The following is a 15034-nucleotide window of genomic DNA, read 5'->3' as shown; positions in this document are numbered from 1 at the left end:
GTGAACGAGGGCTTAAGGACCTTGCATATGCACACATACAGGCACGCAAATGTGCGTATGTTTCAAATTCTTCATTCTCCTTTAGCTGCCAGTGTTTCAGTGTGCGCATATATGCTTGTGTGTACTTGCGTATACATGTATACATGCGTAAATTACTGAACTCACATGTAACATTTTCAATTTTTTTCTTTGCATTACGGATCTTTGTAAAAAAAAAATAAAAAAAAATTGACCAAAACAAAAAATGCTACACGACTATAATAAACGTGGCCCTAATAAATGGTGCGTGCTTGGTCGTCGCCCTGTTCGCACATTAAATTTGGTGAGAATACTGTTTGCTTGGTTGGGTGTGCCAGCGTAAATGCCTATCCTTTAGCGAATCGGCCCCCAGAAAGTGAGATCGCTCCTAAACGCTCAGCACTGAGTAATTTCAGCTCTGCCCCTGTCTCTGCCTGGAGGAGGGAGGGAGGTGCTCAGAGCCGAGGCAGCCACACACAGGAGAGAAGATGCTGCTGCTGCTGCACAGTCAGTGTGTTTGTGCTGCTCAAGAGCCGCCGAGGCTGGATGCAATCTGAGCCAAGCGCTGCAAGGATCCAGGGACCAATAACCCCCCTCCCGGTGCAGGGGGGAACGGCTGAATCCGACATTGTTCTCTTGTGTCCGCGGTGATGCTGCTGGGGATGAAGCCTTGCCGGCTGGAACTGCTGCTGCTCACTTGTATCCTGCTCAGCAGAGGTAGGAGAAAAAAAAAATAAAAAATTCATCCTTTACTTTGTTTCAAAGTGAACTGCTGGATGAGGGCGTCTTGCTTGGCTCCGTGCCTTGCCGGGGGTTACGGCAGGGGGTGACCTTGTGCAATTTAGAGTTACGGCGAGCTTTCGGGAGCTGATGTGTGTATGCTGGTGTGTCCTCTGCCTCCCTGTGCAGGTGTCTCCTCCAGCTCCGGAGGTTACAGAAGGATGTTGGCTATGTGGCATCTACCATCTGCTGTTGAGGAATCTAATTTTGGATGTCAGCGCAGGTTGCTTTTGTACCCAAATGGTTCTGAATCTGTCCACCCACTGCTCTGTCTTGCTGAGCCCGGTCCTCAAGTTTGCTAGAAATGCATGGTGAGACAAATAAAAAAAGGTGCGAGTCGCTGATGTCTTCTGGCTGGCGAGGAACTGGGGGGGGGTCTGTGACATGGATGGATGAGGTGGTGTCACCTGTTGGAATTTCAGCTCAAACCCTGCACAGGGAGCAGAATTCTGCCCAAAGGGGGGCAGAGGCTGCTACGTACGCTGCATGCCAATGGAGGGGGCAGCAGCGGCGCGCTGGAGAACATTGCTGTAGGTGCCAGGCTTAGTAAGCCATGAGAGGGTGGCAGGCTGAAGAAGAAAGTGAACTTTCAGGAGCTGAAGGAGAAAAGGGTGCATGGAGGGTGCTCTGTCTGAAAATAAGATTCTACTTGTTGACAAGCTGTGTAGATATGTGTTGACTTGAGATTGATAGGTCTCAGGAACTGGAATTGAAAAGTAAAGAGTTCAGGGGGTCAGTGAGAAATCCTAGAGATGATGCCAAGTTCACAGCGCCAGTTGATGCCTGCTGACAAAGGATTTCGGACATGGGTTGTCAAAGGGGTTCTAAGAGAGAGATATAATGTCTGGCAGGTATTTGGGGGCATATGGCGGGCATAGTAATACTGGGCACAGATGGTAACGGGTGTCAGGAAAGCTGGGAAAGGGACCGGATTCCTGAGAAGAAAAGGGTGCTTAAACTGGCAGGCAGAAGCCAAGCACTGCCCGCTCCAGCAACACCGCTGCTTATTTGGGCAGAGAGAATCACGTCCTTCATCCCAGCTTCCTGCAGCCGACTCGGCCATCTCGAACAGAACGATGGCTCTTCTTGCAGAGCGCTCACAGTGGGGTTAAAAAAAATCCATGGCTAGTGTCTTGTTATTTGTCCATTTGGTGTAATAGGACCTAATTACTTGCTTTAACCGTCAACGTCCCTTGTCATTCAGCCATGCCGGCTACACAAACACAAGCTTACCCCTTTCACCAAGCATGACCCTGTTTGTGTAGAGGAGACACTGGATGGCCGTATAAGAAGAGATGATGTTGATATCGAAGAAGGATTCCCTGTGTGTTATTTCTAGATATCCTTCCGTGGATGACCCCCGTGGTCCCTCACAGAAGATTTTGGCCCAGTACGGTGCCCCTGCTTAGAACTTTTAGCCACGCAACTCCATGCTGGGGCTCCGGGGGCCCCTCACTTTCAGTAGTGGCTGGCCACCAATCTAATAACACACAACTGTCAGGTTCTGCATTTTTAGCTGTTATTTTGCACATCAATAAAGAAACGGCAAGATTAAACCTGTCTTCTTGAGGCAAGTTATAGGCAGGCTGCCTGGAATCGCGTTTAGTTTGATGTTGACGCCAGAAGACAGGCTGAATGAATAACCTGAAGTGTTACCTATAGGAATGTATCCATGCATCCCTCTGTACCAGTGCTGAAACGCTCTTCTGATTTTCTTCTCATTTTCTCCCGAGACCCAGAGTTTCAAAACCTTCCGCGATGTATGAAAGGGGATATCTACAGCGATCTCCCAGATAACACGGGAAGGAGGGATGGAGGTGGGGGGGTTCAGGGCTGTGTGACAAGTAGTGTACATACATCTCATCATTTCATGTTCACTCCAGAGGTGTGTTGTGATCTGAACCATTATGAAGCTATGCGAGTTCTGTTACATGTTCTCATAACACAATGCAAACCGATGTAATCACATTCTTTATGACCCTGATTGGTTGGGAAGTTATTGGACCACATGGTGACCGATGGTTGTGACTCAGAATCCCACCACTGTCCTGATCAATGGGACTTGAGATCTGTTTGTTTGTTTGACGTTATATCTAAATCTTTCGTTTTAGGGCTCATTCACATCATGCAGCGCTCTTTATCATGCATGTAATGGGATGTGCGGTGTAAATGCACGTTGTGTAAGCGGCAATGCATTGTTTAAAAACATTGCAATGCATTTTCTTTTCCTTCTTTTTTTTTTTAAGAAAAACATTTTTATCTAAATCTATGTGCCATAGACCATAACGGTCGAAATGCGCTGTGCAAAAATGCAACATTTACTATTTTTATTCAGGGATACAAATGAAAAGATGTCTGCAAATCCAAACAGTATATCTATCTATCTATCTATCTATCTATCTATCTATCTATCTATCTATCTATCTATCTATCTATCTATATATATATCTATATATCTATATCTATATCTCTACATAGAGAGAGAGAGAGATAGAGAGAGATATATCTATCTATCTATCTATCTATCTATCTATCTATAGATAGATAGATAGATAGATATATCTAGATATATCTAGATATATGTATATATATATGTATATATATATATATCTAGATATATGTATATATATATGTATATATATATATATATATATATATATATATATATATATATATATATATATATATATATCTAGATATATCTATCTAGATATATCTATCTATCTATATATAACCACACATACACACACACACAGTATACTGTACATACAAAACAAACCATGTACTAAAAGGTGTGTGAGCATGTTAACTCTTTGCACACCACTATACACCCTTATGTATTTCCAGCAAACTTTTGCACGAAACAGGGATATTGGTTCACATTTATTTACTTTCAGTACACACCAATGCAGAATGTTGGAGCGAACTGAAGCTATAAGACAAATCAAAAAAGCAAATTGCCTTGTTCTTGTGTTGGGTAACACTGCCGGTATGAACAAGCCCTTAGGGAATGGTCTGAATCAATGTCAAGTTCTCTTTTGCTACCTGTGTCCCATTGGGGGAATTCTCCTCACTTCCTGTCCTCAGGGACACAACGAGAAGTGTAAAGAAATCTCTCCATAGTGAGGGGAAATCCCCTTTTAGTGGGCACCAGAAAAATATTTCAGTTCAAAGATTCTCATTCACTTCCTGTAACATTTTGGATTTCTCATCACTCTATGTCTCGGTGACAATAGTCAGCCAAGAGAATGTCCCCAGCATGAGCCAATAAAAACCCTTCCCCAATCTGTCCAAAACTAAAAAAAAAAAATGTATCAAACACTTATCATAACTTTCCTTTCCTGGCACCAATCCATAGCAGCATACTTGTGGTATTATAGTGCCATGTTGGCACTAAGAAATCAACATTTTGTCTTTAGATACACTTTATTGTACACTATTCATTAAAGGTCACATGAAGGTTGCTTAAAATAGTTTTTGGAATGTGGAGTGCGGGGAAAAGTTCTGTTCGAAGGGTGACAGGCTACACATTGCAAAAAAAATTCAGCTAATGTGTAAGCAACCAGTACTCATGATATGCCATTGGGCGCAGTAGGCTGGAGCAAAGAGGCTTTTTGTTGTATATCTGTAGAGATGGCATAACCTCATATAAGAACATTTGCACACTGCTAGAACAAGGTAGAGACATTATAAACAAGAAAATGTTCTATGTACATGGGGTGACCCAGACAGAGGGGGGCGACCCTGGCATTGGGACTGCTTTGGGCACCAAAGTTTATGTTGATAGATGATGAATCTGACCAAATGACGCTCAATCTGAGAGGGCAGAATGTTAAAAATCTGCTGTTGCTCTGCTGCTCTCCCCACACACACCAGATGAACTAACTTCACTTGCAATCACTCGGCATCTCTCCGGCTGCAAAAGGCTACAGCATGTGTACCAGAGACCCTCCATCCACCGCCATCCCACTGTGCGTTCCCAGCCAGGCTGAGAAGGTCAGACGGTCTGAGCTTGGCTCCCCCGGCGGAAGCAAAGATCTTATAGTTCCCATTAGAAACCCATACATCTCTGGAATGAGCTAACGTGTGTGCTGAGCTGGCGGGTCCGCCGGGAGAGGGTGGAGTGGGTGGAATTTGATGTAAATGTGCCCGTTGTTTTCCCGTGCAATCAGTTATTGGCGGGCAAAGCTGTGATTCCTCTCTTCCCTCTCCTCTTCTGATCAATCTCACTGAGCCTCTGTGTCAGGCAATTTATGATTCGCCGTTTCTTATAGTTCAGGAGTAGAGGGTCGCTGTGAGCGGAGGGGATGAAGCAGAGATCAGATGACAGGTGCTCTTTGTTGGTGCCCCACCATGATGCAGACCCGGGTGCCAGACAATTACCAGGAATAAAAGGGGATTCAGTAGTAAAGCAAGCGGCGATATCTGTAGGCTCACATCGTCCAATCTAATTTCAGTTTGCTTAAACATATTCTGGTGAGCATCTTTACCTTTTGCAATAATCAGTATTTTTATTGAAATGTAAATGATGTGTTTATTTTCCAGAATGTTGAAAAGTCCTTTCAATTGACCCCGCTTTCCTAGTCAATCGTGTCCATGCATTCTCATATACTGCAATCAATAGAGAGGAACTCCAACCAAAGCATTGTGAACAGATTGTCCAATGCCCCTACACCCTTTCCCCACCATACTGTATATAGTCTGTAGGGTGACGCCACTACCTCTGGAACCTCCCCACGTCCAGTCAGTAACATTGTCCTCCCTTTCCTTTTCTTTAACTGCAAGTTTATTAACCACCTCTCCTGATGCCTGAAACATGTTATGGTGACATCATTGTGGAATGCAAAACACAATTTTGATCTTCAGTGTAAAGTGTAATATATATAATATACACACAAGTTTTGTGTAGTTATAAAAGCACGTTATACATTTATGAATATGCTTTCATAATATTTACAGGGGACCAGCAGAGGGTGGTGTTGGGGGGTTCAGGTGGGCATAACTTGTTCATCATTATAAGGATATCTTGCGATGTTCAGAATGTGGGTCACATGACCTAAACCCACCATCATGTTACGCGCCTGTATCATTTTCAATGACTGACGTCTGAAGTTGGCACCCTAAGGCATAGCTGCCACGGCATTAGTCACATGACCTTGAGTGAATATACAAGATACCAGTGACCTTGGCATCCTGTGGTGAGGATAGACAGGTGGTTCTAATGCCCTGTACACACAGTCCGACTTTCCGACGAAAAAGGTCAGATCGGATTATGTTGTCCGAAATACAATCGCGTGTGGGCTCTATCTGACTTTTTCCATCAGAAAAAGTTTGAGAGCGGGATCTAAAATTTTCCGAGAACAAAATCCAATCTGACTTTTTTTTCTGATCGTTTGTTGAGAATTCCAACGGACAAAGTGCCACGCATGCTCAGATTAAATTACGTGACCAAAGATATTGACTACTAGCCTCTACGTAGTCCCGTCGTACGCAATGAACATCACCTCATTCCGAAAGATCGGATTTTCCCACAACTTTGTCTGGCCGTGTGTATGCAACACAGGTTTCAGACAAAATCCACTGGAAAAAATCAGACGGATTCTTTTCTGTCCATTTAAAGCAGATCACGCTTTTGACTTTGGGTCCTTAAATGAAGTGGACTAAATGGTTCTTTTTCACGTTTGCCTGGAGCTGTGCCTTAAGCAGCCATAAGTAGACTTGTGCATCCTTTTAATGATGTTAATTATCACGACTCTCCTCATAGCCGATTCTAGCTAGTCTATGTTATTAATGTGAGAATTTCTACAGGAGCTCCACGCGACGGGCGCATACAATAAAGTTTGTCAGCCCAAATTGATGCTGACACCCAGCCCATTCAGCGTCCGCTGCGCCCGTCGCCCCCTCTACTCCACATAATTGCCTGTAATCGCCCCGTTGTGCTTGTCACTAAGTAAAGGCTTCCACATTCAGAGTCTGGCATCTGCTCGCCATTTTGGGCTCCTTCTCCAAACTCGGAAGAGGGAGTTTAAGGAGCAATTTACGGCAGAGATTTGCATTGGCCTGGTGGCTCTCCGCTGGTTTTGTCTTTGTCTAATTGGATTTCATGCAGTAGGTAGAATTTTTTTTTTCCCGGGCTTAATAGAGTAAAATGGAGACCTGTTGGTGGCTGGTCTGTAATTGCCTAGGAAGGAGGGGTTGCCAGCTGCACCCACAGAATGAGGCCGTCTGGAAATGTGAGAACTGCAGAAATGAAGACGGCTTTGTCTTGGGGCTTTTTTGTCCCCCCCGTGATAGTGGTGAGTGGACGGAGAAGACGAAAGGCAGCAAACGTGCCATATCAGATTTTGCAAAGTTAATTTATCTAAAGGGAAAAGACACGGTTACATTGTTACAGGTCCATATGTTTACCAGGACTTACACAAAAATTTGCTGCTTATTCGCCAGCTAGAATTGTCGCACATTCACTCTATTGCTACCATGTACCAAAAATTTGTAATCTCCATTTCAAAGGCAAAGGCAGAAACGTTGGCTGTATTAACAACATCTGCTAATGTAAGGGACAATTATAATTAAAGGTAAACATCACAAAAGAAATGTTATATGGAATATACGCTGACGGTGTTGCAACCTTTCCGTTTTTTTTTTTTACCAGGGCATTTCATTTATAGATTTGGCAACCGCTGTGATAGAACTATTCTTACCTAGGGGCGTGTTCATATAGTGGCAAATGACTATTTCAGCAATTGCTCACTACTTAGCATAAAACAATTTGTTGCAGTTGTATAGCTAATTTACCAACCAGATTCACAAGGATTGCTTTGTGTATTTCTTTAGGATCAGTGCAGTAATCCAGTGTGATACTTTCCCTCTGTGCAGGAGCTTCCATTAATAAAGACCACTCACTGCTGCTCTCTCTCCTTGCACAGGGTGACTGGTCTTGTTTCCGCCCCTTCCTGTAGTTATCAGCAGGCAGCCTATAGTGAGTGGTTCCTGCTTAGCCCCTCCCACAGCCATGCTCTCTGCACTTGCTACGTACAGCATAGCGATGATGTCATGGCTACTTCTACAAGGTAATACCTGGGTTTGCAGAGGCATTTGGTGCACACAAAGTTATTTTATATCCTTGGTGGCTGTTGAGGAATATACTTAAATGAACATTTTTATGCACGGAGGTCAGCTTTAAAGTTGTAAATTGTCCAATAAGAGCAATTTATCTCATCACCCAGGAAAACAATGGCACATAGAGATGCTTCAACCTATAACATTTCACCCTAACCACTTCATATCTGTATAAGAATGTCATGTAGAGTGCATGCCAATGTATAGACACATACATACAGGCAGCTGACAGAGAGACGATATAGACAAAGGCACAAAGAGCTTGATTCAGCGGTAATACAGTCGTCGAATAAAAGAGCTAGACGTGATCAGTGAGAAGGTTAACACAGCCTGATATTGCTGCCTTAAATGTCATGCATTAAAAGATTCACAAACAGACACATTTAGGTGCCAAAGAGGGCGAGAAAGTGCAATATTAATTTAAATAACATATTGTGAATGAAAAATAAAAACGATTACACAAGCTGCCCACGCACCTTTCAATCCAGTTGTACAATCTATTTTAGATTTACCAACATCTGTACACTGTGAGGATCTCATTGGGGATACATTGAAAGGGTTTTTTAAAGTGGACCTGTTAGTAACTTCACAGGTCTGCATGTATACATCTCATGCATGTTGCAACATACAGCTAAAGCCCCGTACACACGATTGGAAATCCCACCAGCAAAAGTCATATGGTCGGATATTCTGACCATATTCTCCATCAGACTGTTGCTGGCAGGATTTTCGCCAGCAAAAGATTGAGAGCAGGTTCTCTATTTTTCCGACGGAAATTCCGATCGCCTGTAGCAATGTTGGCGTGCAAATTCCTGCGCATGCTCGGAAACAATTTGCCGCATGCTCGCAAGCATTGAACTTAATTTTCTCGGCTCGTTGTAGTGTTGTACCTCACCACATTCTTGACGGTCAAAAGTTCAGAGAACTTTTGTGTGACAGTGTGTATGCAAGCCAAGCTTGAGCGGACATCCGTCGGAAAAACCATCCAAGGTTGTTTTGGCGAAAACTCAGATTGTGTGTACGTGGCATAAAGTATTCAGAAAAGCTCCACCTTTTTTTTTTTATGGAAAATGAGCACCAGTGACTTTGCTTAGGTTGAGATAATGTCAGTCAGTCTGCAGGCAGGACGAAGCATTTCTTCAGTCTCCTCTCTGCATGTGACTGCAACATTGTAAATTTTGTAGCAAGTCACAAGGTGAAAAGCCGCATCAGGAAGCTGATCAATGTCAGACTTTTGTGAACAGTGTCAAGTTCCCCAAGATTTATATAATTTGTGTCAACTCCAGGCATACATCTCAATCCAGGGTGTACGTGGTGACCCTGAATGATGGCTAAGCAAATATGGTGCCATCCCCTCTGACAACCGGATGATGAAATAACACAAAGCATTACATTGTCCATGTCTTTCTTAGAATTTACACACTTAACACAAAAATTATCTAATGACAGGTCCATATGAGGCAGACTTTTGCTTCATTTAGTTGTTAAATCCAAAGGGCATTGTGCGAGGCGACTAGGATTTCCAGTGGAAGCAATGACAGGCAAGTAGTATCTCCATCATGCAGTAACGGTGAACCCCTATAGTTCTCCCAGCACAGGTTACCTTAAAGCAGGGGTAGGGAACCTTGCCTCTCCAGCTGTTTTGAAACTACAAGTCCCATGAGACATTGCAAGACCCTAACAATCACAGGCATGACTCCTAGAGGCAGAGGCATGATGGGATTTGTAGTTTCAAAACAGCTGGAGACCCGAGGTTCCCTACCCCTGCCTTAAAGGGAATTCAGCAAACATGATATACTGTGGGGAATTCCCCCTTTTCAGCTGGCTGGTTTTTGTGGGTTTTTTTGCTTGGACCTTCACAGATTAGCAGGTGGCTGCCATTTTGCCATCCATCATTCCAGGAGTCTCATCTATTTATCAGATGAAGCTTCACCATCAATGGGGGTAGCTACTGCCCGCTTCTGGTTGCCGGGTGTCTCTGGCTTCCATACTTTAAGAGTCACTGAGCAGAACACATTTTATAACCTTGGAGTGAATGATCTGCTTCCTTGTTCTGGGTCAGTGCCTCAGAAACTAGTGAACCCACTAGATTAACATGAAAGGCAGACATCTAGCTGGGATCTGAGGTAGAAGTGCCACACCACAAGTTAATAGTCCAAATACAGTTTGAATATAATGTGAAGGCAAGTTGGTGGTCAGATGAAGAAGCCAAGATGTTTTGGTGGTCCCAAAATTACCCCTTCCCTTTCATAAGGGCTAAGAAGACATAAAAACCCCAATGAAGGAGGCATGTTTAAGCACATTAAAAATAAAAACAGCTTCCTCATCTGATCTTCCACTTGACATCACATTGGAATAAAACTGTATGTGGACTATTGACTTGTGGTGTGGCTCTTCTATGTCAGATCCATTGTTTTACACTAGAACTAAAGGAGGTTGTGGAGATCTTCTGGATTGATGTGGAAGCTGCCAATATGCAGATAGCCTAAACCACCCCCTATAATAGTTTTGGATAGCAATGCCAACAGGAGAACTATCTAGCCACTGCACCGGCAGCCCCCATATCCTCACACTATACGTTTCCTTTAAGTTCTAATAAATGATTGCTTTTGTAGCTAGGAGATTCTGTTACAGGCATTCTAACTCAGATCTTACAGAACAAACCCAAAGTGTTGCCTTCCAGGGTCAGCAAGTCAATCTATATTTTGATTGACAGATTTAACAGAAGGCCCTGTTGAAGGTGAACATACATTGTACACGAACGTCCTCCGAGAGGGTAAATTAGAAACCTTCAATGGCATCGTGTTTTGTTCTCTCTCTTGTCATCTTGTGTATGGAGCGCGCTGTCACAAACCGGCGTGTGTGTCCAAATTAGAGAACCTGATCCGATTCCCCTCGGGATAAAACATAGATTGGCCCTTAGTGAAAGGAAAATTGATGCTGTCGTTCACCAACTCTGATCTCTCTCTCTCTCTCTCTTCTTTTCCCCCCCTCCATATATCATCCCAGTTTCTTCCCCTTTGTAAAGCAACGTAGGCAGAGTGTGTCAAAAATAGACAAGAAACGGAAAGGGAGATAAAACGACAAAGATCAGATCAAATGATGGGAATGGGCGAGAAGAAGAGAGAGATGATGAAAAGGAGGGGACGGGGACAGGAAGCCAAGACTTTAAGAGGCAGAAAAGGGAAAGGTAGGAGGATCAGGTGGAAATAGAGAGCTGCCAAGATGCAGGGAGGAGACCGAACAGCGAGAGACAGAGCGCGGAACAGAGAGGAGACGGCGGAGGGGAGTAGAGGAAGGCCGAGAAGAACGTCTATAGATAGTTATGGGAAAAATTCCCTCTGCTGGAAATGTTGTGTGAAGTGACACAACAGCACTCAGTTAATATAAAATATCTCTATTAATAATGGATCGTCTACATTAGGCGAGTTCATCAATATTAATGGTGTCGGCGGAGTCCCTGGCCGGTAAATGGGGCATTCTGTTGAAAGTGTTCATTAACAATACCTGTCCCTGACTGCCTGTGCCATAAAAATCAGGGCACATGGATAAGAGGCGCTAGATCTCCTATTGTTAATACATAACTTTATGAGTGATTGTTTCATTGACTATGCTTACCCGCTTTGATGAGGCTATGAACATGTACTGGTGCACCCCAACAAAACAAAGGTCCTGCGAGACGTCCAAACATGTAAAGAAAAGCAGTAATGCTGCCAAGCCAATGGTCATAGAGTCCAGAATGGTGCTTAATTAAATAATTAATGGAAAAAGAGATAAACTCGTTTCGGGGATCCCTCTTTATCAGGGCTTGTATATTATGTCACCTCTAAAAGGACCAGACTCAGTAGGATTTTGATAATACTTGTAATTGTAAAATTGCATAATACCACTAGCAGGATGTCACATTGTACAACCTACCTACAGAAACAAGCACAAGTCCAGTCATTTTTGAGGCCACATAACATACAATCCCTGATGAAGGGGGAGTGTCTAAACCCCCAAAAAGCACTGAATGTTTTTTTCTATTATTTAGGACCATTCTGGACTTTATGACCACTAGTGTGGCATCCCTACTGCTTTTTACATATTTGTACAGATCTGAGTGTCTGACTTACAGTAGTTGTAAACCCTGAATGGACGACATTTAGTTTGCTCTGTGTAATGGTGGTCCTCTCTCTTGTACAGCGGTGGGTCAGGGAAGGGAGAGTCAGAATGTGAAACACAGTTGCTTTATAAGGTCATGCTGCCCAAAACTGACATGTTTGTTCGTTAGATGCTGGAAAGTTAAAGCACCTAATCTTTTTTTACATCTCTTGGGATTATACGATGTCTGCATTTGATTTCCTATGTCTACACACTACTAATAAGGGGCTGCTACTCTTCCTGCTGTAAACTGAATTTATTTTGTAAAGCGGAGAGTGCAGAAGGAAGAGCCAAGGGACATTAAATCGCTGAGAATTGTAAAGGAATTTAAAAAGGAGAACCTGTTGGCAAAACAATATTATTGTAGTGCTCTGCATGTAAGCTGCAGGTCTAGTTTTTAGTCCACAGACACAACATTTTTCAGGGTGTCGGGTCCTGGGCTGTATATTAGCTGCCTCCATAGGCATGCACACAGGGTGTTCCAGATGTGCCTGAGAAAACCCTAATCACCCCATGCGCATTAGAATTATCGCTGTGTGGAGTCACGAAGATGGGAAAGATCTCCATCTTACCGGCTCTGTCATAAGAGAAGTGTTTACACATTTATATGTCACTGTGCTGGCAGGAAGATCAATGTACCAGGGTCATATATATGTAGACACACATACACACACACACACACACACACCCATGTGTTTAAGCTTTAGGGTGCACAGTCCAATCCAAAAGACTGCGCACACCTATGGCTGCCTCCAACGCATGATAAAACAATGTCTCGCTCCTCCATTAGACAATATTTGTATATATATTTTAAGTCTAATGCCGCGTACACACGACCGGACTTTCCGGTAGACTAGGTCCGACGGTCTTCCCGATGGACTTTTGGCGGAGTTACCGACGGACTTTCCGAACAAACGGACTTGGCCACACACAAATTAAATCCGTTCGAAAGTCCGTTCATTTTGAACATGATGATGTAAACGGGACTAAACAAGGAAGTTCAATAGCGAGTAGCCAATATCTTCCCTGGCATCATATTTGGTCCATCGGACCAGCACTCAGACTAACAGTTTTTCCCCATTTTAGTCCATCGGAGTTGAGTCCGTTGGATAGATTGAAACATGTTCTATTTCTAGGTCCGTCGGCTTTTTTTTTTTCAAAAAACGTTCGGACTAGCCCACACATGATCGGATTGTCCGATGGACTAATCCCTTCGGACCTAGTCTGCCGGAAAGTCCGGTCATGTGTACGCGGCATAAGAAACAAGGGCTGATGGACCAGTAGCTGTGGATTAGAGACCAATTCTTCCAGCTATTGTATCTATTACAGATTAAAGTTTTAAATTCTAATCACCATGGTCTGAGGGCACAAGGTAAACAATGCCTCAAGTGGGAAAGTGACTGAAAATAATAAGCAATGGCCTGTCCCCTTTCTCCTGTTTCTAGCTCAGGAAGGAAGATGCATCGACTCTGTGGGCATCACAGACAGGTCCTCTTCAACTTTCATATAGTATCTGTAACATCAAGGGGTTGTTTTATGAAACAAAAACCTCTGCTCTGGGCAACAGCTCCCATATCTGCCTCAGTGCTCGTGACTTCACCCAGTGAATTTCTGATTGCCCTACAAGAGTGACAAGTCCTCTTGAAGCCCCAGTGTCCATGTACTCTGCTGGTGACTTATCATCTCCGTGTCGCAGCCAGGAGTGGCTGAACTTGGAGTATAATCCTGATCTCTTGCAGTAAAGAAGGGATTTTGCTGATAACCTGAAGCTGGTGATGACTGAATGTCACCAATGACGGGGAGGGGGACCGGGCACACATACAGCATAAGGCTGCATTACTATACAGATTGTTAACAGCCAGCTAAATTCTGCCAGTATCCACTTTCACAGCTTTACTTTATTTACACATATAGACCTGCTGATGGCAGCAGTGACTGCATCTGAGGTCCACACTGCACGCAGCCTGGGCTCCTGTATACTCAGGTTTACGGATTCAGGACTGAGGATGTAGAAGCATATTCTAGGACCTGGGTGCTCAACCTACAGTATGGCCCTTTGGCACTTTTTGTGCTGTCCTCAGGGGTCCGGCAGAGAATAGCCCATATTTTTGTTACCTAGGTGTTTTTGTTTTTTCTCCTTCATATCTTCTAGAATAGGTCTCGCCCAGAGAAAGATCAAATGTGGCACGCACTATTTTTTTTGTTTTTTTGTTTCAATATGTTTATTAGTTTGTAAAGATTAACAAAACATACTTAACAGAACAGGTAAAGCAGTATGATACATGTATCTTGCTGTCATATAACATCTAACATAATATTGAAGATTATTGGGATACAAGCACACAGACATATAGGGATGTGTTAGTATAGCTTAAAGAGGGATTCCACCAAAAAAAAAAAATATTAAAAGCCAGCAGCTATAAATACTACAGCTGCTGACTTTTAATAAATGGACACTCACCTTTCCCGGGTTCCAGCGATGCCGGCAGCCGAGGCCGATCGATCGCTCAGCTCTCGGCTGCTGCAGTCACCATTCTAGGTGAGGGAATCAGGAAGTGAAGCGAATCGGCTTCACTTCCCGGTTCCCTACTGCGCATGTGTGAGCCGCGCCGCGCAATAGGAAATCTCCACGCTGTCACTGGGACCCGTGTGTGTCCCAGCAGACAGCGCGGCAGGGCAGGAAATGGTGTAGACTCCCACGGGAGTCTATGCCCGGAAGTGGGTGAAAATACCTGTCTTTGACAGGTATCTCCACCCCCCTCCCCCCTGAAAGGTGTCAATTGTGACACCGGAGGGGGGAGGGATCCGATCAGCGGAGGTTCCACTTTAGGGTGGAATCCCGCTTTAATCAGTCTCAGAATGATCAGTTGAACAGCAAAAGTATCCATAATGTTCCAGTTAAATGCAGGGAAATTGCAAATATTCAAAAACTAACCATAAATCTCTACTAATGCCCGTAGACCAGCCTTTCTCA

General features: G+C 43.7%; 1 protein-coding gene across 4 annotated transcripts in view; it reads left to right on the top strand.

Moving 5' to 3' along the window:
• The first annotated feature begins 473 nt into the window (after positions 1-473).
• KIRREL3 (kirre like nephrin family adhesion molecule 3) overlaps positions 474-15034 on the top strand; it is a 1324921-nt gene continuing 1310360 nt past the window's right edge. For 2 of the 4 annotated variants that reach the window (XM_077457844.1, XM_077457843.1), the window contains exon 1: positions 474-735. In XM_077457844.1, coding sequence (XP_077313970.1) covers positions 669-735 — 67 coding nt within the window. In that variant the 5' untranslated portion in view covers positions 474-668. The remainder of the gene's footprint in view (positions 736-15034) is intronic. The other 2 variants (XM_077457846.1, XM_077457845.1) reach the window with 1 other exon arrangement.

Source organism: Lithobates pipiens, unplaced genomic scaffold, assembly GCF_037356315.1.
Source record: "Lithobates pipiens isolate NorthernLeopardFrog02 unplaced genomic scaffold, aLitPip1_a1.2 Scaffold_27, whole genome shotgun sequence".
NCBI classification, from domain to species: Eukaryota; Metazoa; Chordata; class Amphibia; order Anura; family Ranidae; genus Lithobates; species Lithobates pipiens.
This window is presented reverse-complemented; position numbering and strand designations above follow the sequence as displayed.